The 26103-nt window shown below is 41.1% G+C and overlaps 1 protein-coding gene across 3 annotated transcripts in view; it reads left to right on the top strand.

Annotated features, from left to right (window-relative positions):
* Positions 1-391: 391 nt before the first annotated feature.
* PRDM2 (PR/SET domain 2) overlaps positions 392-26103 on the top strand; it is a 63818-nt gene continuing 38106 nt past the window's right edge. For 2 of the 3 annotated variants that reach the window (XM_041476575.1, XM_041476571.1), the window contains exons 1-6: positions 392-460; positions 7280-7353; positions 14049-14166; positions 14423-14526; positions 18122-18274; positions 24256-24382. In XM_041476575.1, coding sequence (XP_041332509.1) covers positions 7345-7353; positions 14049-14166; positions 14423-14526; positions 18122-18274; positions 24256-24382 — 511 coding nt within the window. In that variant the 5' untranslated portion in view covers positions 392-460; positions 7280-7344. Of the gene's footprint in view, positions 461-7279; positions 7354-14048; positions 14167-14422; positions 14527-18121; positions 18275-24255; positions 24383-24828; positions 24945-26103 lie in introns of those variants that run through there. The other variant, XM_041476574.1, reaches the window with a different exon arrangement.

The raw sequence follows: 26103 nt of genomic DNA, 5'->3' as shown, positions 1-26103 counted from the left end.
GCCGGGGGTGTGAGGGCAGCGGCGGCAGGGGCGGGACCCGTGGCCGCCGATGATGAAGCCGATGGTGAGGGAGACGAAAGCAGTGAAAGGCAGGAAGGGGATGTTGGGGATGAGGGGGACAAAGGCGATGAAGGGCAGGAAGGGGCTGTTGGGGGTGAGGACGATAAAGGCGATGAGGACGATGAAGATGAAGGGCAGGAAGCAGCTCTTGGGGATGAGGGGGATGAAGGGCAGGAAGCGGCTCTTGGGACTGAGGGGGACGAAGGGCAGGAAGGCTCTGTTGGGGATGAGGACCATAAAGCCGACGAGGACGATGAAGACGAAGGGCAGGAAGGGGCTCTGGGGGTCCCGCGGCGGGCCCTGCCCGCGGCCTCCCCCGAACGTCACTTCCGAGGCTGGAGACAAGATGGCGCCCGGACGGTGCCGGCGCTGAGGCCGCTCCGCCGCCAGCGGGGCCCGGGTGAGCGCGGGGCGGCGGGACCCGCCGGGCGCCGCCGGGGGTGTGAGGGCAGCGGCGGCAGGTGCGGGACCTGTGCCCGCCGGGGCGTGGGAGCGCCTCGGGGAGGGGAAGGGAGGGTGGAGGATGCGAGGGAGGCCGGTTGGAGGAAGACACTCCATCCTCTGGGCGGCTTTTTCAGTATTTTTTTTTAATCTTGAAAATGCTGCCTCGGAAGTGTCGGCTGGCTCCTGCCGCTGCCAGCCCGATGCTGAGAGAACTCTGCTCTTTCAAACTGTCTCCAGAAGTTGTGGCACTTCGCAGGCCCCAGAGCTCCTGCAGGTCACGTTCTGCCAAGCTGAGTGAGCAGGGCTTGAAGGAATTAACTCCGGAATTGCTTCCCTCACTGGAAATGTCCATCTGTGAATTACTCTTTTAAGTCGGAGAATAATTCATTGTGCAGTGGTACCATGGGGGGAAAAATGTTTGTGGTGAGATGAAAAATATTCATGTAAGACATTTAGAACAGCTTAAGGGATGTATCTTAAGTGCATTTTTATTTGAAGGCAGAGCAGCCTGCGGAGCTGATAACCATCTCATGGACAGGTAGCTGAAGTATTCAGTGAAGTTTCCAGTGGTTTCAAATTCATATGAAGCTGCAAAATTTCCGTTCTGAAGCAGAAGGAAGGAAGAGAAGGTGGTATGGCTGCACCTGCTAAATGATCATTCAGTGGCAAGAGAACTATTCTTATTTCACATTTGAGTGAGCAGCAGTGGACAGCTCTAGAGAACAGCAGGGCTGCTTGTGCTTCTCATGCTGCCCCAGTTTGCTGTTCCCAGTCTGTGCTCTGGACTTTGGGCATGCTATTTGGATGCAAAGCCTTCTCCAGCTTATTCAAATATACTAAAAAGATTAAGGCAGCTGGAGATGTACAGCATCATGGCATGTAATTATGTTCCTCACCAGAAACTGTAGGAACTGATTACAAGAAGTAATGGTTTCAAATTGAAAGAGGGGAAGTTTAGGTTAGATACATGGAAGAAAGTGTTCCCCATGAGGGTGGTGAGGCTGTGGCATAGGGTGTCCTGAGAAGCTGTTGATGCCCCCTCCCTGGAAGTGTGCAGGGCTGGGTTGGACAGGGCTTGGAGCAGCCTGGCATAGTGGAAGATGTCCCTGCCCATGGCAGGGGGTGGGACTGGATGAGCTCTGAGGTCTCTTTGAGCCCAAGCAGTTCCATGATTCTGTTATTGTTGTCTTGTGACAGTTAACAACATTTCAGTAAAAATGATGGGCATGTTAAGAATTCAGGGCTGCTTTCCTTGGTGTAGAGATTTCCAGCTCTTCCAACTGCACGAAAGCATAATGGTGAATCAGTGAGAGCATTGGCACTTTTCAGATGGAGATCTCTGATAGATGAGGGAGTGATGTTTAAGAAACAAAAGAACTTTTGGACTTGCAGAGGCAGCAGTGAGAACCATGTGGAGGTACCTGTTGGTTTTCAAGGATGTGGCTCCCAGGATTTGCTGGGACAGCAGTGCCTCCACAGTCCATGGCATGGAGCATAAAAATAGTGGCACTTACACTGAAACTTTAGTTATGTTAATTAAAGGGCAGATCATCACTTTGGATGAAGTGTCTTTGCTAGAGGTGCCAGGATAAGTGTGGTGTTTGGAGATTCCTGAGTTGGTGCCTGTTTTATGGGAGTGCAAAGAACAGCTTTCTACCAGCACAGCATGGAAGGTGGGGAAGAATGTTCAGGCACTTTTGTGCATTGGTATAACACATCCATTTTTACTATCAAAAATTTGCATGAGAATGGAAGAGAAGTAAAGCAGAAAGTCTTTTTCTGTGACAACTGAAATGGCTCTGGAGGTCCATCCTGCAGTGCAGTGATGTCTCCATTGCACTGTTCCACATAAAATCCTTGATGCTTAGGGATAAACAAGTAATATAAATGGTATAAAAGGGATATGCTGCTTAGTGGGTGTCCCTCTGTTGGAAACAGAAATTCCTAGAGGTTTACAGATGACCAGTAATGTATTCCTGCCTTGGCAAACCTGTGTAAAGTACTGTAATATCTTTGTTGTTGAACTTGTTCTCATGGAAAGGGCAGACATGATCCTGATACTTAACCCCTCAAATGACATAATTTCTTTTACCAATATATTTTTTCTTCACTGAGAATAAGCTAATAAATATTTCTTTGCGTCTGTATAAAACATGCTGTAGTTAAAAGTGGGAGGATGAGTCCTGTGTTGTAAGAAAGAAATGACTGAAATCAGCTTTTTCACATAGTAATAAATCAGCAGTGTACTTATCTGAGAAAATTTTCATTGGGTTTTACTGCATTTGTGAGTCAAATTAAAGTGCACTCATATCTGAAGATTGGAATGGAGTTTCTGCATATTTGCGCTTGTTAGAGACTTGTTATTTTCTGTTGACTTCTCTTGACTAGTTGCTGTTTAATTAATAAACTTGGGGTTTGCGTTGTGTTGGTGATTTCTTGGCTTATTATCTTGGTTACCTGAATAAACCTTCCTGAGGTGTAGCAGTTTATTAGGTTATGTGGCAGTAAGCAAAGCCTTTTTTCTTACTGGACAATAGGTAATAGATTTTAGTGTTCAGAAAATCATTGTCTGCCTATTTTTTCTCTGCTCTTATTCAGGCAGCCTTAGGTAACTGAAAATGTCTTTGCATTTAAGTGCCTGTCCATAGAAACAGGATGCCCTATCACATGCATGTTTTAAACTTTTAGAGTTAACCTGAACTTTATGTTTTTAAATGGGCGAGCTTTATTTCACCTAATGCATGGAAAGTTCATGGGTGAGAGTATTTCAGTATTGAATTGAAAGCATGTAGATGTCCTGATGTTTAAAAAATGGTCATGTGCTGCAGCTAGAAAGTAAAACAAAGCCAAGAGCTGTGCAGAGTCCCAGCCTGAATCCTGGTCATTAGGAAAACAGGCCATGGAGAATTTCAACTTGTTCCTGGTTCTCTAATGAACGTGTTTTTGCTGGAGCAGTGACGTAATGCATGTCCCATTTTCAGCTTCCAAAATAGGATTGATACTCTCATGCCTGGTTTTTCCTTCCTCTGAATTGGAAGCAGCATTTTCTTTCAAAATGCTTTTGGATTCTGGGATTTAAAAAACCCCACATACAGAAATTATAAATATGGCTTATAAAACCAGAAGATAGTCTGCTTAGTAAAACCCAGGAATGCTTACTGGTCTGATTGATGGAGTTGGAAAGGGATGATCTGCAATGCTGGTTTTGAATAAAATCATTGCTTTTGTTTGCAGACTTTATTCCTAAGAAGTTATAGGTTTTCTAAGGGAATATTTAAAATTCTGGAGCATAGATTCAGAAATAATGTCAAAATACTTTTTGCTTTAAGGATTTTATTTTAGAGATCATGGTGTTTCCTTAAATACAAATGCCTTGTATATTCTTGTATGAATAAAATATAATTTGTTGCCTAAATGGAGCCTTTCAGAAAAATAATTTTTTTGTGACTCTGAGATAAGACAATGCAGTAGATCTTCTTTCTCTTCTTGGTTTTCCAGATGCTGTAATGTCTTGAGTAAGTGTGTAGTATTTTTGTACTCATGAGATAGAGCAGTAGGTAGTAGTTTAAAGTCAATATGACTTGGCAATGTTTTCTGAGAATGAATTTTGAGAAGTCAGGTCGCTGGTGTGTGTGCTTCACTTTTGGGATAGAACCTTTATTGTTCTTTTCTTAGGGCCGTCAGTGAATGGTTGAAGTTCACTGTGGTAAATGTTATTAATAATATCCAGGTCTTTAATAGGTTAGGTTATGTTGCTGTTGAGTTTGGAGGAGTGGTTGGATGAAAATACCTGTTACATGTATTTGATGGGGCTGCTGAGTGACTTTTTCAAGGTATTAATGCAGTTGTTGACTAACTTTAAAACTGATTTAATGGGGCCAGCGTTGTGCCTTTAATAGAGGCCAGAGTGCCCTGGTGACACATCAGAGTAGCTTGGTTTTCTTCGGGGCTTTTCTGGGAAATCCTGTGTAGGACCTGACTGCGTGGAGCTGGGGATTCACTGCTGCATGGAGTCAGAGCTCGCTCCTGCTTGCAGTGATGAGAGTAAAGCCCTTGGTGCTACTCGCTGATCCTGCTGGGAGCTGTTTGGGCAGCAGCTGGAGAATCAGTTTTATATTTTCTTGAGTTTGTTGAACTTTGTGTACCAACAGTTAAACCCAAGTTTACTGTTACAGATACTTCTGTTCTTACGTTTCATTTTAGGTAGAAAGAAAACTAGTGGCTCCGCACAAGACTGTACAATATTAATTTTATTTATTTTTCAGTACAATTAATCTTGCTTTCCACATAGTTGAATTCACTGTTAACAAAATAAGTAATGTGGAAGAGGGAAAAAAATACCAAATTGCAGGTATAAAATTTTAATATGAAGCGTGTATTTTAAGTTAATAGCTTTAAGAATACTTGTTAAAGCTTTTGGTTTACAACAAATTTAATTTCTCACCTAATTCTGTTTTATGCTCAAGTGGTTCCACTGGTAATTGGTAGTTGAAAGAATATGGAGTAGTAGAGTCTGTTAGGAATCTGCCTAAACTGTGTTGTATGGGTATTAAACTATGTCAGTTTATTAAGATGTGTTGTCATCTCCTAAGAAATACCATTGAGATGTTAGGATAAAACATTGTATGAAAGTTGAATAAAATGTTTGCAATATTTATAAAAACACCATTACTTTTGTTTCAAAAATTCTTTGTTAACTTAATTCTTAGCAAAGTATTTTTGACTTAGTATATGAAAAAGAAGAAAAGTGTATTTTTACTCGTCAAGTGAAGTGAAGTAAGAAGATTTTTTTCTGCTTTTCAAATTTTTTGAGTAATTTGTTTAATAACTGGGCTAAGAAAATTCAGCTTAGAGGAAATTTTCAGCTTGATGGGACTTTCCTTTTACTCTGCAGCCCCTCACTTTATTGCTATTTATTTGTCTCAGATTCTACACATTTAGTGTATATAGTGATGGTGTTCAGTGTTTGCTTCTGTAAGAAAGTGCTTTAAATCTTTGTTGTCTGTGTAAATCTGCAGTTTTGGGCAAAGTGTGCAGTGTTGGAGCTGAAGTGTCAGAGCCTGTCATTCACCTTTGTTTCCCGGACTCCTTTCCAGATTTGTGGTAAAAGTTTTCATGTGGACAGCTGAGCTGTGGTATGGAGGGAATGATGATCTTCAGTGAGAGGGAGGAGAAAAGGTAGAAATGGGCAGGGGAAACAGTAACAACAAACTCTCCTCAGGCTGTACCCTGTGACCATAAAAGGTTCTGGCTTTTCTTGACTTTATGTCAGTAATTGTATAAAAATATTCTAACAGTATATAAAAATGAGACATTTGTTACTAAAGGTAAGTTTGGTTTCGTACCAGGAAATGACTTGACACCTCTCTTGCTACACAAATTACTTCATTTATAAAATGATGCTGCATGGGTTTTGTCCCAGTGAACAAAATTGCTGAGTTTTTTCCCTGATGTTCAGGCCTCAGCTTAAGTACAGATGTTTATGCTGACTCCAATACTGAAATCAGTTAGGAAGTTGGTAATAATGCATTCCAAAAGGAATGCTGTTCTTTGGATGTGTACAAGCTGTTCAGATGGAGCTCCTTGTCCCATAAATGGCCTTTGCTGGCAAACTTTAAATCCCTCAGAATCAGTTGCAAAACTGAAACTGAAATACAAATGTTTCAGCTCTTTGTTTAAATGCCCACATAGTCTGGAAACACCAGGACAAAAGGAGTTAATCCTGGAAGAGGTGTGTACAGCAGAAATATAATTTCCAAGTACATTTTTTCTTTTTTAAAGGATTTCTTAAGCAGTGTAACATTTGAATGATGCTTGGCAGTGTTGTCACTTTTGCACAGCATTAAAAATTCTTTCAGTGCAAAGATGAGTGGGATTATGTGAAATCTATTTGGAATAGATTTTGCTTGAACTTATTTTAAATTAAATGTTAGTACTTATGTAGGGTACTTAGTAAAAAAATTCAGTTGATCATTGTTATAGTAGGAAAACTAAACAAAGGGAAGAAATAGCAGTACTTGAATAAAGTGCTTTAAGTGAAGAGGGACCAGTCAACTTTCAAAAATAGGTGATGTTAATTTATTGAAAATTCTGTATGACAATGGGTCTGAAAGTGTTTCAGGCCTAGTTTGCAAAAAGCTGTTTTGTATACATTAACAAAGAAAGGAAGTGAGTTGATCTTGACCCTTAGATATGGCATCATTCTGATTAGTTTTCCCTCAAGTTTCCAAATTTGATGCCTACTTGAACTAGAAATTTTTGTCAGATACCTTTTGAAATCTCAGGCTTTTATTAAAAAGGAATGTAAAATGCATTAGTGTAATAAAATACCTCAATGCAGCTCAATTTAAGGAATATTTTCCTGTTTCTAATATAGAAGAGTAGAGATTCTATATGCATTTTTTTAGTTTGAAAACCATGTAAGTCCTTCCATAATGCTTTGATTTAAAATTCTAAAGATATCTGACTTCTAAAGTTCTTAAAAGTACTCAATCTTGAGCAAACTAACTTACTTTAAAAAATAAATATAACAATCTTACCTGAGCATGTCTGTTACATCATCATTTAAAGATTAATGCAGGTATCCATCTTGAGATTATTCAGATACATTTGAGCTGTAATAACAGAACTGCAGCTTGGAGCAGATTTTTTCTAAAGCAAAATGCTCCTTTTCTACAGACAATTTAGGAAGAGAATAAACTACAACTCTGTGTTCTTCAGTTCAATGTAAATTTGTACATAGGTACATATTACAATTGTCTGTTTTTCTTTTTAGGATTCATGTAATCAAAGGAGTTTCTTTGTTGTGTGTATCTTTTCAGAACACAACAGGAATTCAAAATGAATCAGGTGAGTAGAAATGTAAGACTTTTTCAAAATACTTAGAACAGTTAATTATTAATAAGAAAAGTAAATCATCCACTAAAAAATGTTCTTTAAAATCTTAGGTCTCATTAAATTTCATAATTATCCATTCTGCACTGTGTGTGCTTGTGAGATGTCTGTTATTTCATGGATTTGAGGTTTTTGTGAATTCCCTTTAGCAGTGTGTAAGTTATTACTCCTGGCACCTCTTCTCAGAACACTGGTCCAGAAAACTCTATTTCCTCCTGAACCTGTACATAATAATTCAGTTCCTTATAAAAGTGGCTTGAAAATTGCAGGCTTCCATTTTTAGAAATCATTTTAGAATCACATTCCTTTTTCAAATGTGCAGTAAACAATCTGCCACAAATTGATTGATTGGGAAATGCCACACTTTCCTGGAATCTGAAGTGTTTCTGCTGGAAGCAAGTGGAAGGACTGGGAAAGCACATTTCCTTTGTGGAGCAGCACTTTGCTGTGTGGAATCACGAGTATCCTGACTGGAGGGTGTTGTTCTAATCAGCACCAACTGTGCAGCATTTTATTCTGCATTTGTTTATCCAAGCAGGAATTGTCCATCAGTTTGTCTGTCACACGCTGTTGTGTTACTTAGGGATACAGAAGAAGTACATGTTGCCTCAAATTTTTCTCACAAATTTTTCTTTGCTCTCCCTGGCTGATCTTTCCAAGCCCCTTTGGCATGGGACTGTGACCATAGGATATCACACTGCAGGAAAGCCATTTTTACTTTGCTGGAAAAGTCAGCCATGAACAGAAGGTTTATGAGTCAGAAACAGCCACAGTACACAGTTGTATAAAATGCTTTGTATACTTCAATGCCTGTAGCTAATGTGTGCTTTTATTATCCTTATTTGATTGATTTGTACTGTACTGGTTTGCTGAAGTGTGTTTTCTGTGAAGTCATAGAGGTGTATGCATAAGTAATTACAGCATGGAATGGGTTGGTGAGATGTTTCCTGTTGTTTTTCTTCCTCTGATTTAAAGTAAAAAGTCTTCAATATGTTTGTACATATTAAAAAGGTAAAAAGCAAAATATAATCTCTATCAGAGTGTTGAAATATGTATTGTGAAAAAAACATATTGTTTTATATCTATAGACAAATATGAATTAGATATATAAAATAGAAATGACATTTGTATTAGCACACTTTTAAGCATTAAGTCTGTTTTGGGGAGCAGGGTTAACTGCTGCTTCAAAATTTCTGTTGAGAATTGAAATTTTTTCACCTGTAAGGTTTATTTTGGTGCACTCAGTGGCATGAAGCCAGCAGCCTATTGCTCTGTCTGCTTGAGGAGTAATCCTGCCTTATTAGTCATTCCAATAAGCTTTGGGTTCTGCTAAAACTCTGAAAACTGTAGATCCTAATCTGTAATTGTTACTATTGACTGCTTCCTTCCTGTCTGTGTCCATGTCCCCTTGTGTCCTGTCTGTTGTTGTGTTCCTACACCCTGATTTGTTTCTAGAATTAAATCAGATTTCTGTGCTGTATCAAAAGTCCTCATTTATCTTATGGGAACTGATGGTCTCATTTATGCTGTGCTGTGTGTCATCTTACAAGTAAAGGGTGAGATTGCCCTTCCTCAGGGAGTTCTTACAACAGCCATGGGTCTTCCTTGGTTTTTCTGGCTTTCACCTTTGGTTTCCAAAGCACATGGAGCCCATATGGCTTCAATTGTTGGCTGACCATTCGTATTAAGTGTGTATTTAGCATCAACCATGTGGTGTTTTTTCTTGCAGTGCCCTTGTCATTTCATTCAGTGTTGCCAAGTTGTAGTGCCAGGTCTGTATAAGAAATGTTTTTGCCTGATGCCAAACATCTTTCAAGTGGTTCATTGTCATATTTCTTTCATTCTGCTTGTCTCTGCTTTTGGTGTGACTTTGATGACCAAACTGGGCTGGTGTTGATTTGGTTTATATGAAAAGACTGTTAGTTTTGTGGTTTATCCCACAGAAATCTTGAAGTAATGAAGGAAAACCTTTTCTTAAATTCTTTGATACGGCCTTCTTGTTGTAAGGAGAAGAAGGATTAAAAAAACCCCATCTGTTGTTGGAGTTCATGTTTTTGGGTTTCTTGGAAGATTGCTGTCTCAGGATAGGCAGTCCTCTTTTCAAAGGATATCTTCCTCTAATATGTAAATTAGTTCATTAGAATAGCTGAATAATTTATTTTAAAAACCCCAAGCAAACGTGGGGTTTTATTGGTAGCATTATCTCAGACTGCAGTAAGACAGAGTAGGAGGAATTTGTGTTCTTCTGGGAAAATAGCACAGGCAGTTACTTAAAAAGTGCTGAGGAATGCAGGAACAAAGGACATCTGCACTTGTTCTGAAACTTCCTCCCCTCATTCCTTCTGATTCAATGATTATTTCAAATATTTCCAATACATCTTAAATTTTCAAGTGCATAAATTGTGTGAAATTGTGGCAAAGAGGAGTAGCCAGGTAAGGTGCCTGGACAAGGACAGACCTGTCTGCTTTCCTGTGCTAGCTGGCACAGCCACCCTTCCTCAGCTATCTCTTCTAACTTCTCTGCCATCTCCTCCCTCCCTCCCTCCCTCTTCAGTGGCATCTTTTCCTTTATCTTCTCATTTATCCTGATCCTGTTTCCACCCTAACATGACACTCACCGGCTGTCTGTCATTCATTGCACTGTTCAGGATGGTTTCTTTCCTTTTTGCTCTAATCTTTTATCACCTTTAAGTATCTTTTCTACTCTGCTTAAATACTGTTTGTAACATTATAGACTAATCTGTGGTTGGTTCACTTTCAGTGGTATTGAAAGTGGTGTGAAAAGTTGCTTAATGTGTTAAAAGGTACTGTCAGAGTGTCTGGACTCTGGGTTTGATGCAAACAGGAAAAGTTTGCTTCAGTTAAAGCGCCACTTCAGCCCTCAAATGATCCTTTGGCATTGTCCTAAAGTCACTTCAAACTGGTTTATTTAAATGCTAGAACGTAATTTTCTGATGAATTTCAGAGTAAGAAGCTTAAAAGTGAAATAAGCTTCAGGTGTTTTTGTATTCAAAATTGCAGCCTTGGAAGGAGTGGAAAATACTGTGTTAAGGCTTCAGATAAATGCAAAAGTTGGCTGTAGGACATGCACAAGTGCACTACCCTTATCAAGGGGTGAATTTTGTAAACAGAAAAATGAATTTAAAGTGATTGTTAGGTCTTGGTAGAAAAGTGATTGAAATGCAGTATTTCTTTTTGGTAGACAGACATTGCTGGGGGACAAGTTGTGATCTGGAAAAAGTTTCAAGTAGCTACATCTAAATTGCAAATAAAAAGAGATTGCACTGATTTGACTGAACTAAATTGTTTATTTTACTGTTTTGAATTTGATTGCTTATTACCCTTCATTTGAGGTGTGAAGTGTATTGTTGTGTAAAGGCCATATCCAGTTTTCTAGTACTTGTAAAATCCATTAATGTGACAAGTGTTGGATGAGTCTGAGTGTTGTGTTGTCTGAATGTCCTACTAATCTCTGATTTATGCAGGTAGATGCACAATAAAATTCTGATTGTATAGTACTCCATACAAACACACTTCTTAAATGGTAGAGCAGTTCAGGGATATTTGTAGTTAAAAGATGTGACTGTTAAGGAATATACCAGGAAAATCAAAGATGTATCACAGTGCTGTACACTTCTGTCTGAATCAGTGGAATCTGTTATGATAGGTTAAAATTTATTTGCAGGGTTGAGATTTGAGATTTTTTACTGCTCATCAAAACACCAAACCAAAACCAACACTCTCCAAAGAAACCAAGCCCCCAAATGGAATCCAGCCAAAAAATCATCCTGCTTTTAGCTTGAAACTGGAAGTGGACCATTCTGAGAGCTGTCAGCCACCCTCTTTTATTTCTGTATATAACTGGTTTCTCCCCGATGAAATCCTGGGGTAACATATTGGGAAGATTTTTAAGTTTCTTTGATATGCTGGGAAGAGCACGTTTGTTTTTCAGCTGAGACATGGTTTCTTGTATATCAGTTCAAGGCAAACAGATGTCTGAAAATCAGGCTGCTTTCATCAGTATTTTTCCTTTTGGGTTGTTAGAAGAGCAAAATAAAGCTTTGCTCTGCTTTGAATAGACTTCAGTTATTCTAACTATTGAATAAGTATTTATCCCTGGTGTCTCCACTCTTGGATGGGAAGGGATTTCTGGCATTCTCTCCCTTCCATGGGTTCCAATTTGGGGGTCTTTCTCCCCCACAAATAGCTCTCTGGGAGCTCTCTGTGCAGCTGTTAAGGTTTATGAAGGCAGCACTAGAATAACCTTGCTCTGACTCCAGTTTTATAATTTTCCTCATTGTTGCAATTAAAACTGGCAGAAGACTTGTTCCTTTAACTCCACTCAGCAGATTGGGTTTCCAAATGTAGTGAATATGATTGCCATAGCAGCACCCTGACAAAGACTGGGTGCTGAGGAGAAAGGGTTGAGAAGCTTTATTTGTTTAGCTTTAGAGAGAAAAATAATGAAATTTGATAGCATATTGAGATGCATTTTAAAATATATTTCCAGTAACCTTTCAGGTTTCAGAAGTACTCACTAGAAAGTACTCTTGAATATTACTGAGTAGTTTATTATTCAGTATGTGAAAATTACTATTGAATCTCTGCTTCATGGTTATAGGTAAAAGCCAGAATAATTTCCAAAAAATTAAAGTTTCTTTGGAAAAATTTCTCAGTTTAACCTCTTCCTAAAAACGGGTTTTGAGGTCAAATAAAATATCCTTAATATTAGAGTTGTTCCTGCCATTACCACCAGTGTTTGTTCCTGACCAGAATGATAAGAGTTCCATATCAGAAGGCAGGGGTTATTTTAGGGCATGTGGTTCAATAAAGGCTTAAATTTCAACATGCACAGTTAATTTCGAATGTGGACAGATTTTATAGGGAACTTTGCATTCTTGTAACTTTGAAATTCTGGTAATTTGTGTCAGAAATAGTGTTTTGTTAATTCTAAGTGGGTAATAGGGAGCAGGTTGTTTTATGACAAGTGTGAGTAGTAATAGTTTGGATAATATTATAAGAGTAATATTGAACCTTGGAGGCTCCATAAAATGGAACTAATCACTTACTGGACAGTAAATAATGTATTAGCTTTATATTGCCTGTCAAACTTTAATACAAAAATATCTTAAAACTTCTTGTATTAATTATAAGCTGCTGGCTAAAGTTCTGAGCTGTTACTTGATGTAGGAAATATGAGTAATACTTATGATACTGAAATAATAACTATTAAAATCCTTTCATTTGCTTTAAAAGCTGCTTTTAGCTTAAACTCTGTTGCAGAGCAGTAACCTGACATGCACATACTTCAGTCACCAAGAGCTGTAGTGACAGGAGAAGGGGGAATGGCTTCATGCTGGCAGAGAGTGAATTTAGATTGGCTGCAGGAAGGGTTTGGCTGTGAGGATGGTGAGCCACGGGCACAGGGTGCCCAGAGAAGCTGTGGAAGCCCCATCCCTGGAAGTGTCCAGGTTGGACACTTGGAGCAGCCTGGGATAGTGGCAGGGGTGGCACTCAGTGGCCTTCAGAAATGTCCTTGAGGGGTGTCCCCACTCCACATTCCTCCACCACACTGCAAGAAGGGGTGTGTCACTTTAGGACACAAAATAAAACGACACGCACGCTGGAACTTCCAAGGTAAAAGAAGGGAAGTTTAATTTCTGACTCCAACATTTATAGATTTTCAAAAGTGACAGTGGATTCGACAATGACAGTGCCACCTCTCCAATGACACTGGACAAACCAACAGTCCATCAAGTTTCTCCTCCTCCAGAAAAGAATGTAAAACAATTAATTCTTTACATAAAGTGTATGAGAAAGTTTATTACAAGAACGTAAACATCAGAAAGCTTAGAAGAATTTAGAAGAACAGGGTGACAAGGGTGTGTCAGAAGACCCTGTTCACAAGTGGGCCTTGGCTTTTCTAGGATGGAAGAAGGTGCTGGACTGTCAGTCAGGTGTCCCCAGGCAGCTGTGCCTAAGCAGCTTTAGGCAGATTGTCAGTAGTATCCCTTGTCTGTTCCTTTATCAGGTGTTTTGTCAGCTCTGCCACATCTCCTCCTCACCCCTCACCCTTCAAGGGATGTTAAACTTTCTGCCTGGTTTTAGCTTTATTCAACACCAAAAGCAGCATGACCTGACCCCCTCCATTGACCACTGATTGCTTTTCAAGTAGGGCATTGTCTTACCCTGTTCCAGGCAGAACATCCTGCTGCTGTGGCACAGTGGGTGGTGTATCCCCAGTGCAAGTTCTCTCGAATTAATTTACTGCAACATGCTCACTTCAGTCGGCAGAGCAAGTAACTTTTTGGATTTTTTACTGTATGCATTTCTTGGAACTTTGAGTTTGGTTTTCTCCTGTCTGAAGTTACTTTTTAGCCTTTCTCTCAAGGGGCACTTTGTCACATAAGGCAGGATAAGAAGGTATTTTAGAGTGGTTTTGGGGGACTGATTAGGTTGAGCATACCTGGAAGTCATTCTTTGAAAAAGTGAAATAAATGATTGCTAATATATGTGAAATTATCCTCAGTACGTGAGTTTGGAAATTTTACTTTAATTGCAAGTCAGAAAGTTTTGAAGTTCGTGTGGGTTGATCACCTGTTGCATAGTTGGTTTTGCCTGTTAATGGTGGTTGGCTTTTTGACTTGTAGAACACAACTGACTCCCCTGTTGCTGTGGAGACCTTGGATGATGTTCCTGAGCACGTGCTTAGGGGCCTTCCTGAGGATGTGAGGCTCTTCCCATCTGCTGTTGACAAGACTCGGCTGGGTGAGTGCTGCAGCTGTGAGAAGAGAATGAAGATTTTTACAGTAGCTCACTTGTTGCTGTGAAAGCCTGGTGCCCTCCTGTGCTGGGTAGAGATGATGTCCAGTGTATTTGTCTGAAATAATTCCTCTTGGGAAGAGTGGACAGCTCCCCAGTCCAAGACAGACACATATAATAATCTTAAAAATATGAATTTTGAGTAGAAGATTTGCTTGGAATAATTTAGATTAGTTTTAACTCCTGACACGTGTCTCCTCAGGTGTCTGGGCAACAAAGTCAATTTTGAAAGGCAAGAAATTTGGACCATTTGTTGGTGACAAGAAAAAAAGATCTCAAGTTAAGAGCAATGTGTACATGTGGGAGGTAAGAAACAGCTTGTAAATGGAAAAATGTGCCTGTCACCAGGTCAATATTTTGTATTTAGCCTTTAATTTTCCAGATATTTTAGAAATAAACTTGATGTAAGGTAATTGCCATCTGTTACTGCCATTACTAACAGTTATTTATAGACACTTGGATGGAACAACTATTCTGAATGACAAAGATTTATAAACCATTGGCATTGTTTGAAATTGCTGTATTTCTTATATACTGTGTGTGGATCACAGTTGCCCTTAAGAGGTTGTTGCTGATCTTTGCTTTGTTGGCTTGCTCCCTGAGTGCAACTGAGTGCTGTCAACTGCTTATGACATTAGGGAAATTAGGAGGATATGGAATTTCTTAAGGAAGCCACATCACTCCTCCTCCTTTAGCTCTTTGAAGACCAGCTTTTGGAGTTTTTGTAAGAGTTCTCAAGTGTTACAATATTTCTTGTGCTGAGCTTGCCTTGAAGCAAGTGCTGTCTGGGCAGCTGAACAGCTCTGGAAGCTCCACTGGTAGTCAGAAGACCTTGGATATTATGTTGGTAGTCAGATGACCTTGGATATTCAGAATATAAATGTCATAATCTGGAGCTGAATCCCATTTACAGTCTCTTTAAGGCAGTTCATAACCACTACCAAAGACTTCTTCAGTCTTTCTGAAGACAAACACAGGACATGGTTTTAGCAAAGTGAATAGTCAAGGAGGGGAGGGGTGGGAGAACTGTGGCATAGAATGTTCTGGAACATGGATATTTAGGCTAAAGATGCTGATAATGGTTGTCCATCCTTCTGTCCCCTTGCTTGCAAAAATGGAACTCCCTGAAACACCAAAAACATGCACAGAGCTTAGAGTTAACCTCTATCAGAGGAATTGATCTAGGACATTCCCATAAATGCAAATTACCCTTTAGAAAAGCAGTACAATTTTCAAGTATAATGTTTGTTGCATTGAGCTCATGCTATCACAAACTCCACTGCATAAGGTATCTCCAGTTTTGATCTGTTACAGGAACATTTGCTGAGATTGAATCAGTCAAGTAAATTATTGACCTTAAAATTGTGTTTCTCGGTGCTGGATGCTGAATGTTCATGGTGGATATTTTTTCAGTTTGTGTTTACAATGTAGGTGATAATGGGAATCCTTGTTAGATTCCAGAGTAATTGTGTGTTGCTTTAATAGTGATTTTAGAGCTAGAAAAAAAGCAGCTAAAATGAGACTGCAACAGTTGGTCTCATATGCTGATACCTGAAACCAGTCCAGAATCTCAACTGTTAGAAAATATGGTTTGTAGAAGGTTGGTGGTGTGTAGGAGCAGTTCAGTACATGGACACTCAGCTTGGGGAACAACCTTTTCCACAAGTGTTCCATTTGCTTCTTTAGTCAAATGAATCTGAATAAAAAATAAGGCTTCTAAAACTGGCATCTCCAGTCAATTTTAATGGTTTTGAACTGTCATACCAGAGGCTCATTGTGAAAAATACGAGTTGTGTGTGTCAGTATATGCCTCTGTATCTGAGGAGAGAACATATTTTCCTTTTCCACTGGTGAAAAGCCACAGTTGGGAAAGTGAGAACAAGTGTCTGAAAAGGAAGGGAAATGCTGGTTGGAATGACTGGCACAGCTGTGCTGAGTGGGTTTTATTGTAGGTACAGGAATCACTTCAAGTCACAGTGTTATGGAGAGGAGTTGGAGCTATTTTCTTTCTCACAGTGCACAAGGCCTTTAAACAATGTTCTGTAAGTGAGACTGTAATATTCTGTAAATTAGAAAAGCAAAAAGGTATTTTGGTTTGTGGAAAACCCATAATAAAGTAATATAAAAACACAGTAGAGTTATATACATATATAAGTAATTAATAAGTAATTAAATTAAGATACATATTCCATATCTGTTTAGCTCTTCCACAACATTCTTTGGCTCTTCTCTTCCATTTTAATCAAAAGAATTGCTTTTGCAGTCTCACCTGGGATGCTGTTTATGCTTTCATATTGCAGCGGCTGGGTGTGCTGTGAACATTCTTTCAAAAGTCAGCTGATGAAATCCATGCTGGAATAGTTTAATTAAGGGAGATGTTTTCTGTTTACTTGGAAAGAAACTAAGATGGTTGTGTATTTATTGAAACTTCACTTTTATTGATAAAATTCTATTTCATTTAATCAACAGTATAATCAGCACCAAAAAAATGGAATTTATTAATTAGGGGTTTTTCTAAGCTGTTGTAGAAGTGTACATAAGGTCAAAATTGGAGAACAGTTTGAAAAGCCTTGGAATTACTTGTAAAGTAACAGAAAATAAAAAAGCTACAGCACTGTAGATCTTTGTGCTTTTAGAAAAACAGAAAAGGAAAAATACCCACTGATAGGCATCTAACTTGGATTATAAGAAGAGTGGGAGATGCATAACATCTTGAAAGAGAAGCAGTCTCCTGTCATCAGAAAATAGTGAAGGTGCCAGTCCCCTTCTTGCTTTACTGTAAGTTGTCTGGAAATATAAGGAGTAGGTGTCAGCCTTTTCCCCAAGAGCAGAAACTAAAGAATTTATACAGCACCTTGGAACATGCAGAAATTTATTGACATGGTCAGGTTCTTAAGGTGATCACAAGATTTCTGAAAGGTTAAAATGTTCTTTTATACCCTAAAAAAAGATGAAATATAAAGTATGCTTTCCCATATCTTTCCAAATAAAGCAAATGCTTCAAGCTTCTGTATAGGTACTTTTTCCAACTTATCAGATGGTAAAAATAAAGCTCTGTGACCTTCATATCTTAAAATCAGTCAACTTACTAAATGCAAAATCTAGAGTATCATTTCAGGCTTGCCAAACTGAAAAGAAAGTGTAAAATGTTTTAAGGATTTTGGCTTTTGAACCCAAAGCCTTCAGAGATGGGATTGCAGGCCATGAGTGGGTTTTTTCCCAATTGTAGCACTTTCTCTGGAAGATTGCAGAAGAGCAGCAGCACTTCGTCAGTGCAGCCCTGGCTCTGCTGTGCCCTTTGTGTTGTCTCTGGCCTTGGCTGGTGCTGAGTGCTTTGTGGAGCTGTGAAATGCAGTGTTGCAGCATGGCAGAAATGCTGCAGCCTTCCTCGAAACATCTGCAGAAGCTGCTCAGAGTGAGGCCCTGAAAGCAGCCATTTCAAGACCATGCACAGACACACACCACAGTAGCTCAGCAGAGGAAGGACAGGAGGGGTCTTTGCATGATGTATTCCAGCAAAGCTTTATTCCAAAACATGCTGAAGGGATCAGGGACAAAGACAAAACCATGAGGTCTGCAGAAACTTAAGTGTGGGGTCAGTGACCAATGACCTGAGAGCACAGGGGTGGGAGAAGGGCAGGGCAAAGGGCAGCAACCTGCAGGGGCAATGAGGGGTGAGTAATTGGGGTGGGCAGTGTTAATTGGCCACTGGGGGAGGCAGTCTGATGTGGATTGGCAGTAGTGCTGCTGAGCCCTCTCCATCAGCCCAGGTGGGGAAAACTCTGATATGTTCTTCCAAGGCAAGGCCCTGGGGATTTCCCTGAGGGGAAGGGTTCAGAGGATCCCACATGCCAGTGCTGTGGTGTGAGCAGTGTCCCTGTGTCTGCTGCCTGTCCCACAGGTGTATTACCCCAACCTGGGCTGGATGTGTGTGGATGCCACCGACCCAGAGAAGGGCAACTGGCTGCGCTACATCAACTGGGCCCGCTCAGGGAAGGAGCAGAACCTCTTCCCTCTGGAGATCAACAGGACCATTTACTACAAGAGTTTAAAGGTATCACTGTCTGAACAGCTGCTGCTTTGTTGTCTTTTATTATTAATACTTTTTATTCTGCTTTATTAAAAAACTTTTTTCTTACTATTTATATCAAATGGAGTTTGAAATGTTTTATGAAACGTATTTAAAACACTGCAAATGCTACACATCACTTATATAAATTCTTATCTGCCAATACAGTTGACATTAGATTTACTGTTAAACTACTGGATGTTTCAACACTAAGTCTGTCTTACTGGGTAATGATTTGCTGTCACACCAAATTTGATACAAACTAGAATGATAAACTACAGAGTATATGAAATAAATGTTTTTCTGTTTTTGTAGATACCAAGACTCCTTCTGCTGAGGATGTTTTTGCAGTAATCAGTTATTTTTATGGTCTGTGCATTGTTTGACAAAGTTTGGCTGTCAAGACACTTCTATGGGTAGCTCCATGGAACTATTTCTCATGGTTTTATACCATTTTGGTTTTGTTCAGGGAGTGAGGGGAAGGCAGGGAAAAGGGTGTAATTCCTGGAGCATTTTATCTCCCAAATCAAGAAAAAAAAGGTTTAAGTATAATGGTGGAGCACGTTAGGTTAAGAATATTCTAGCTCTGAAGTATTTCTTGAATCCCTGATCAAGACCTCCTAGCAGTGAGTGTGTGTAGCTTGACTTAGTTTTTATTTAAAATACTTTTGGGTGTTTGAGGTATATGCAGTTTTGTTTTTGCAGTATTGCTGTTGCTTCCATTTCCTTGTGAGGCCAGCAGTATCTGTAAGTAAGTGGTATTTGCTTAATGGAAGAGTGAGTTGGTCCTGTGCAGTTCTGAAGGTTATGGGGCAGTACAGCAGTAGGTGAATGTTATATTTTAGGTCACTCAAACTAAATTGAAGAAACCTTCTAAACATTTTCTGAACTTTGTAATGGCATTCCAGTAGAGGTTCACTATTGCCAGCCAGGCCACTGAGTTCTCTGCAGTGTTCATTCACAGAGGCAGGCTCCCAGTATGACTCTGTAGCCAGCCTTGATTTCTCTGGACACTTTATCTTGGATTTCTTCTGCCTTTGCCCACAGTCCCCCTAGCTCATTCGTATAGGTGTGCTTTTGGAGTCACTCTGGCATTTTAAATTTCTCCTTGAATCTTTTCTGCAAAAGTTTCAGTCCTGAAAGAGGCAAGCATTCACTTAAAATTTGTTTATTTGATGGATGATACTGCACTTCAGAAAATAACTGTACTGCTAAAAGAGCCTGAGCACTGCTGACAGAATAACAAATACCTTGTCTCAGCACTGGAATATCCTTTTGTTCCTTTGACTGTTGTCTATTGCAACTTGATGAATTTTGGCCCAGTCACACCTTACTGCTAACTGAGACAAAGGAAGGCATAATAATAAAGAACATCTTAAATGTCCTTGTCTTTTGCATATAATGTTAGGATCTCTACACTGCCATTTCAAACCTGCTGTAAATTTACCAGCCCAGGTCTGAACACATGGTTCTTTCCTGATCTTTATCATAATTCTCAAATTTAGGGGAGTTCCACTTGCTGACAAGTAAGTATCACAGGTTTTAATTACCCCCAAAGGAGAATTCAAGTGGCTTGTGTGTAATTCTGTTCTGCTTTACCTTGAAGCATTGAAAGTAAAGTCATGGGGTATTATTTTTCCTGAGGTTTCCTTTACAGAATCACACAAGGTTGGAAGAGACCTTCAAGCTCATGGAGTCCAACCCAGCCCCAACACCCCAACTCAACCCTGGCACCCAGTGCCACATCCAGGCTTTGTTAAACACACCCAGGGATGGGGACTGCACCACCTCCCCGGGCAGCCATTCCAGAACTTTATCAGTACTTTATTTAGCTTTTTGTACGTTTTTAATTTGTAAGTTGAACAGGCTGATTTCCAAGCCTTGTTGCTGAAATAACAAAGTCCAAATTTGCTTGGTGCAGAACCTCCTCAGAACTGTCCAGATTTAACTTCCCAGTTCCCTGCTCTCAATGAATAGTTAAGGAATGGAATAGAATTTGTGAGTGAGCACAAGCAAAAGTTTTTCTCTTCCATCTTCTCTTCCTCTTTGCTGAATGGCTGAGGTATTTGTAAGCTGCTTTGCATCTGCTTTCCCTCCCCAGGATGCCTGTGTGAGAGCTGTGATATTGCAGGGGAGCAGCTTAAACTCATGATGCAGGTTCAGCTCTTCCTGGCTTTGCTCATGGGAGGAGCTCACTCTGTAGTGTTGTTCTGCACACAGGACAAAACTTGAGTTCTAGAAAAAGTAAAATGCAGTGAAAACTCAGTTTCAAAAAGTCTTCTGAAGAAGCTTGGCTATGAAACTGTCCCTGATTAAAATGAAATTAATTTGCTTGTGGAAGACTGTTTTGCCCAACAGGTTTATAATACCTCAAGATCCTCCCTGTTACATGGGAGAGAGCAACAAAATGTTGGGTTATAGAGTGTGAAAGATTCATTTAAGTAATTGTCAGAATGTTCACTTGGATTGTTTGGTGAGATGAGGCCACACCCAGGTTCAGAAGCACAATATCACAGTAAAATGCTGTGTCTGTGGTGAAAAATAGATAGTTTGATGAGGTCAAGCAGGCAAATGCCTATCTCAGTCTGTAAGGCACATTAGAGTGCTTGAATGTGCACAATTAATTGATTTTTAGACAATCTGTGCTAGAACCTCTAAGGTTACTTAGGTTAGGTTAGTAACTTGTTAGAATATTACTCTTGAAAAGAACACATTTTGAACTTACTGTAACCCTTTTGAACAGGAAATACTCAGATTAAGGACAGTTAAATGTTGCAGTTAAAACAAAAAGCACAAAAAAGGTGTGTGGGAATTATTCACCTCATGAGCCTTCCCAAAATTCATACCTTTTTTAGCCAGGCTGTCCCAGTCTGACACTGCTGCAGCAAGGATCTGTAGGGAACAGTTTAGTTTGCAGGAAGTTTTGGAGTTGTTGCTAGAGGGTGTCATGAGGAAGAGTGGTGGTACAAGTGGCACTTGCTCAGTGTAGTCCTGCTCTCATATTGCTACAAGGGAGCAGCTTTCATTGTCTGGTTTTGAAGCTGCTGCTGCATCTCATTTTGGAAGTACAAGGTTAGAGGGCTTCATTGAGATTCTAGAGCAGTCACAATAAAACTAAATTCATCCAGTTGAACGTTAGCTCCAGCCATGCAGCCAACAAATTACGTGTTCATTACCACCCTGTGTTTGCATTGCCTGAAACCTCATCCAGGTCTTTGCTCTGCCTTTGTATTTTTTTAGATGATAAAGAGTTTTTTTGCATCAGACAACTCTGCTGCATTCCTTGTTGCTCACCAGCTCCAAGGGCATGCAAATAACTTTGCCACTATTTATCCTATCAGGCCTCTGGAACTCAAGGAAGCCAAGCCATAGGCTTTGCTTGTGTTATAACTTATTGTTAATCCCTTAGTTGTTGGGATCTTGCACCTCTTGTTGTTCCAGTGTCTGGGGGTATGATGGTAATTACCATCTTTATCATGTGCTGTGAGACCCACTAAAAATGGGCTGTAGAAGAAAGAAATCCTAATTTTCTTCTTGCTACAAAATTCCCCTTTGGCTTCAGACTGGAAATAATAATCTGAGGACACCCTTTGCTCTGATGTAATGACTGAAAATAGGATCTGGTCTCCACCAGCCCCGTGTTCATTAAGCCCTGAAAGAGGGGAATTGTAGTTAAGGCATTTAATTTTTTCTTGGTTTTGGGTAAAATGCTTCAGGAAATGGAGAAACAATGAGGAAGATTTAAAAAGTAAGTTAAAATCTTCAGTCTGCCAGCTTGGGGACTTATTAGTTTGAGTCTGATATTGTAAGGAATGTGTGAAATGAACTGGTCAATAGTTTCTTTTGGCAGTGCTGGGAGTATGGGTAGCATTTGCAGTGATGCCCATTTGACTAATTTAGTCTGAATTTTTAAAAGTTTGATTAAAAAGATAGAAATAATTAATTTGCAATGGCAAGCAAACCTTTGATTTTTGTGAAGTGGATTTATTAAACATGTTGTAATTATCTGCATTCCCATTAACCCACTGTGACAGTCTTTTCCTGGATCTTTAGAATTTGTTTCATCCCAGCTGTAGTGGCTGCCTGAGCAGTAACTTATTATTATATTATAATTAATTAATGTTACTTAAAGCTTTGTATAAGGTAGGTATGTTTGTCCCAACGTGGCTACTCTCTGGAGAGAATTAACAGTGAATATCCAGAGAAGTGAACCCTGGGATTTAAATCCGTGTCACTATTTGAGGCAAACCACAATTTGGGACATTACAGCTGGAGGGTTCATGCCAAAAATTATAATAATAACAACAGCTGTGTATGAATTATTAATACAAAGATTACATTAATAATTAACTATAGTAATATTAACTAAAACTGTATTAATATTTCCTCTCCATTGTCAGGATCTGTAGTGATGGGCCAAAGACAATGGATACAAATAGAAAGAGGGGAAATTTGGGTTTGATGATAAGAGATTCCTCCCTGTGAGGGTGGGCAGGCCCTGGCACAGGGTGCCCAGAGCAGCTGTGGCTGCCCCTGGATCCCTGGCAGTGCCCAAGGCCAGGCTGGACAGGCTGGGAGCAGCCTGGGATGGTGGAAGTGTCCCTGCCATGGCAGGGGTGGCACTGGATGGGCTTTCAGGTCCCTTCCATGACTTAACATTCCATGATTTTTTTTTTTCCCTGTGATTTTTGTGGGGTTTTTTTGTGATTTTTGTCTTCTTTTCTGATTTTGACATTTTTGTGATTTTTTTCTGATTTTTTTTTTTTTTTTCCTGTGATTTTTGGTTTTTTTGGTGATTTTGTCTTCTTTTCTGATTTTGACATTTTTGTGATTTTTTTCTGATTTTTTTTTTTTTTTTTTTGCCGTTTTTAGGGGTTATCTTTTATTTTGGTCTTTTTCTGGTCTTTGGTCTTTTCTCGTCACTTTTGTGGGGCTTTTCTGTATTTTCTTGTGAATTTTTGTTTTGTGTTACAGTCCATGATGAGGTTTTGGGTTGTTTTTGGTTGTTTTGGGGTGTTTTGTGTGGTTCAGTGCTGTTCTGTGTGTGTGTTACAGTCCGTGATGAGTTTTTGGGGTGTTTTGGGGCTGGTTTTAGGTTGTTTTTGGGTTTTTTGGGGGGTTGTTTTTGGGTTGTTTTTGGGGCTGGTTTTGGGTTGTTATTGGTTGTTTTTGGGGTTGTCTTTGGGTTGTTTTCAGGTGGTTTTGGGGTGTTTTGGGTGTTCTGGTGCTGTTCTGTGTGTGTGTATTACAGTCTATGATGAGGTTCTGGGGATGTTTTTGGGGAAGTTTTTGGGGATGTTTTTGGACTGGTTTTGGGTTGTTATTGGGTGTTTTGGAGGATGTTTTTGGGGTTGTTTTTGGGTTGTTATTGGGTGTTTTGGGGGATGTTTTTGGGGTGTTTTCAGGTGTTTTTGGGTGTTTCAGTGCTGTTCTGTGCGTGTGTGCTACAGTCTATGATGAGGTTCTGGGGTTGTTTTTGGGGTATGTTGGGGGCGTTTTTAGGTGTTTTGGGCGTTGGTTTTGGGTTGGTTTTGGGGTTGATTTTGGGGTTGTTTTTGGTATGCTTTTGGGGTTGTTTTTGGTATGCTTTTGGGGTTGTTTCTGGGATGTTTTTGGGTTGGTTTTGGGATGTTTTCGGGGTGTTTTCGGGCGTTTTCGGGAGTTCGGCGCTGTGTGACCGGGGCGGGCCGGGGCGCTCCCCGCGCTGTGCCCTCCGCCCGCCAGGGGGCGCGCGGGGCGGCGCCCTCGAGGCTGGTGTTTTCGGGCGTTTTCGGGAGTTCGGCGCTGTGTGACCGGGGCGGGCCGGGGCGCTCCCCGCGCTGTGCCCTCCGCCCGCCAGGGGGCGCGCGGGGCGGCGCCCTCGAGGCTCGGCGGGAGCAGCGCCGTGGGCGCCGCCGCGGCCGCTCCCCGCCCCGCCAACAACGCGCGCTCTGATTGGCCGCGCGCCCTGTGTTGTGTCCCGGCAGCCAATCGCGGCGGGAGAGGAGCTGTTGGTGTGGTACAATGGCGAGGACGACCCGGCGATAGCGGCCGCGATCGAGGAGGAGCGAGCGAGCGCCCGCAGCCGCCGGCACTCCCCGAAGGCCCGCAGAGGTACGGACCGGGCCGGACCGGCCCCGCCGCCGCCAGCGCGCGGGGCAGCCCGGCCTGCGGCCGCCGTGACCTTCCGCAGCCCGAGAGAGGAGGGTGGGGAGGGCCCGGCCCGGCGCGGCCCGGCCGGCGGCGCCGCGGGCGGAACGTGGAAGTTGCGGCTGGAAAAGTTGGGAGAGGCGGCGGGAGCGGCGCGGGCACGGGCAGTGTCCCGCTCCGCCCGCCGGGCCGCGGCAGCCGCAGCGAGCCCGCGTGGGGCGGGGGCCGAGCCCGCCGCAGCCTCGGTGCCTCCTTGGGAAAGGGAGCGGGGAACGGGCCGGTCGCGATCCCTCCCTGGGAAAGCCAGCTGAGCTCGGGGCCGCCCCGATCGCTCCGTGGGCAGCGGGAGCTGAGCTCGGGGCCGCCGCCATCCCTCCCCGGGAGGAGGAGGCTGAGCCCGCGGCCGTCGCAATCTCTCCTTGGGAAGCGGGAGCCGAGCCCGGGGCCGCCGCGATCCCGCTGTGAGAGCGGGGAGCCGAGCCCGGGGCCGCCGCCATCCTTCGGGGAGGCTGAGCCGGGCTTGGCGGTACGTCAGTCCAGCCAAATGGAGAATTCCGGTCCTGTTCTTTCCCTGCGGTTTTTAATTTCTTGTTGTTTCTAGGCCGATTTGCTGGTTATGGAATTTCGCAGGCGGTGGGAATGGCTGCTCCTGGCTGACTTGGGCCGGGGAGGGAGGGTGGGACAGTTTGGGGTGCTATAAACGCATTATTCCTCTGTGAATATGTATGTCAGCCCAGACATCCATTATTTTTTCCATTACTAATTCAGCAGCAGGGTTTTTTAGAGTGCGTGTGCCTCCACGCGTGGCCTTATATAACTGACATTTTGACTAACGTTTTAGGCCAAAATCACAACAAAGCCTTTAGTTACAGGGACTAGATATAAAAAGGGAAATATTCACGATTGCAGCTCAGATGTATCAGTTCCTCTTGCATGGCAGCATGTACATTTTGATATTCTCTGGAGGTTATAAATGAACCGAAGAATGATAATATTTTAAGAAGCATCATTATAATTTTTTAAACTTAAAATGTAGGGCCTGATGTTACAGGTAGTGCAGTTGACTGGAACTCAGACTGGAAACAAGGTCAAATATTGAAAACAATTATTGTGTGAGTATTTTATTTGAGATTGAGGAGGGTAGACTGTAGTGCAACACAGTTATTTTGAATAGTATTTCATAGGTTAAGGAAATACAAACTGAAATTCAAGCACTGAGTTTTATTTTATAATGAAAAAGCATATTTAGCACATATATAAGCAGCACTTGGGAAATTACAGGCTGTATTACGGTTTTTTTCCTAAGTCTGCATTATCTTAGCACATGGAATTTGTGTGTCTATGATTTACCTGAAAGGCTAGAAAAACAACCTGCAATAATTTGATTATATGATAAATCAGAAAAGCCAGACAGAATAATTTCTGAGGTAATTTTTCATGGCACAGAAGTTTGATTTGCATTCATGAAGTTATAGGTAAATATACCAGTAAACTAATTTGGTTTCTGGGTTTTGATTTTGGGCTTTTTTGTCGGTTTTGTGTTTTAACTGTTAGGGATTTTACAGATTTTGTAATTAGGAACAGTAAATCTTTTCCTCCTTTTTAGAAACACAGGCTCCTTATCAAGGCTCAAAATTACTGAATAAAAAGCAACCCAGCAAAAACCAACTCCAAGCAGAATATTC

Source organism: Pyrgilauda ruficollis, unplaced genomic scaffold (genome assembly GCF_017590135.1).
Source record: "Pyrgilauda ruficollis isolate IOZ18807 unplaced genomic scaffold, ASM1759013v1 scaffold39, whole genome shotgun sequence".
NCBI lineage: Eukaryota > Metazoa > Chordata > Aves > Passeriformes > Passeridae > Pyrgilauda > Pyrgilauda ruficollis.
This window is presented reverse-complemented; position numbering and strand designations above follow the sequence as displayed.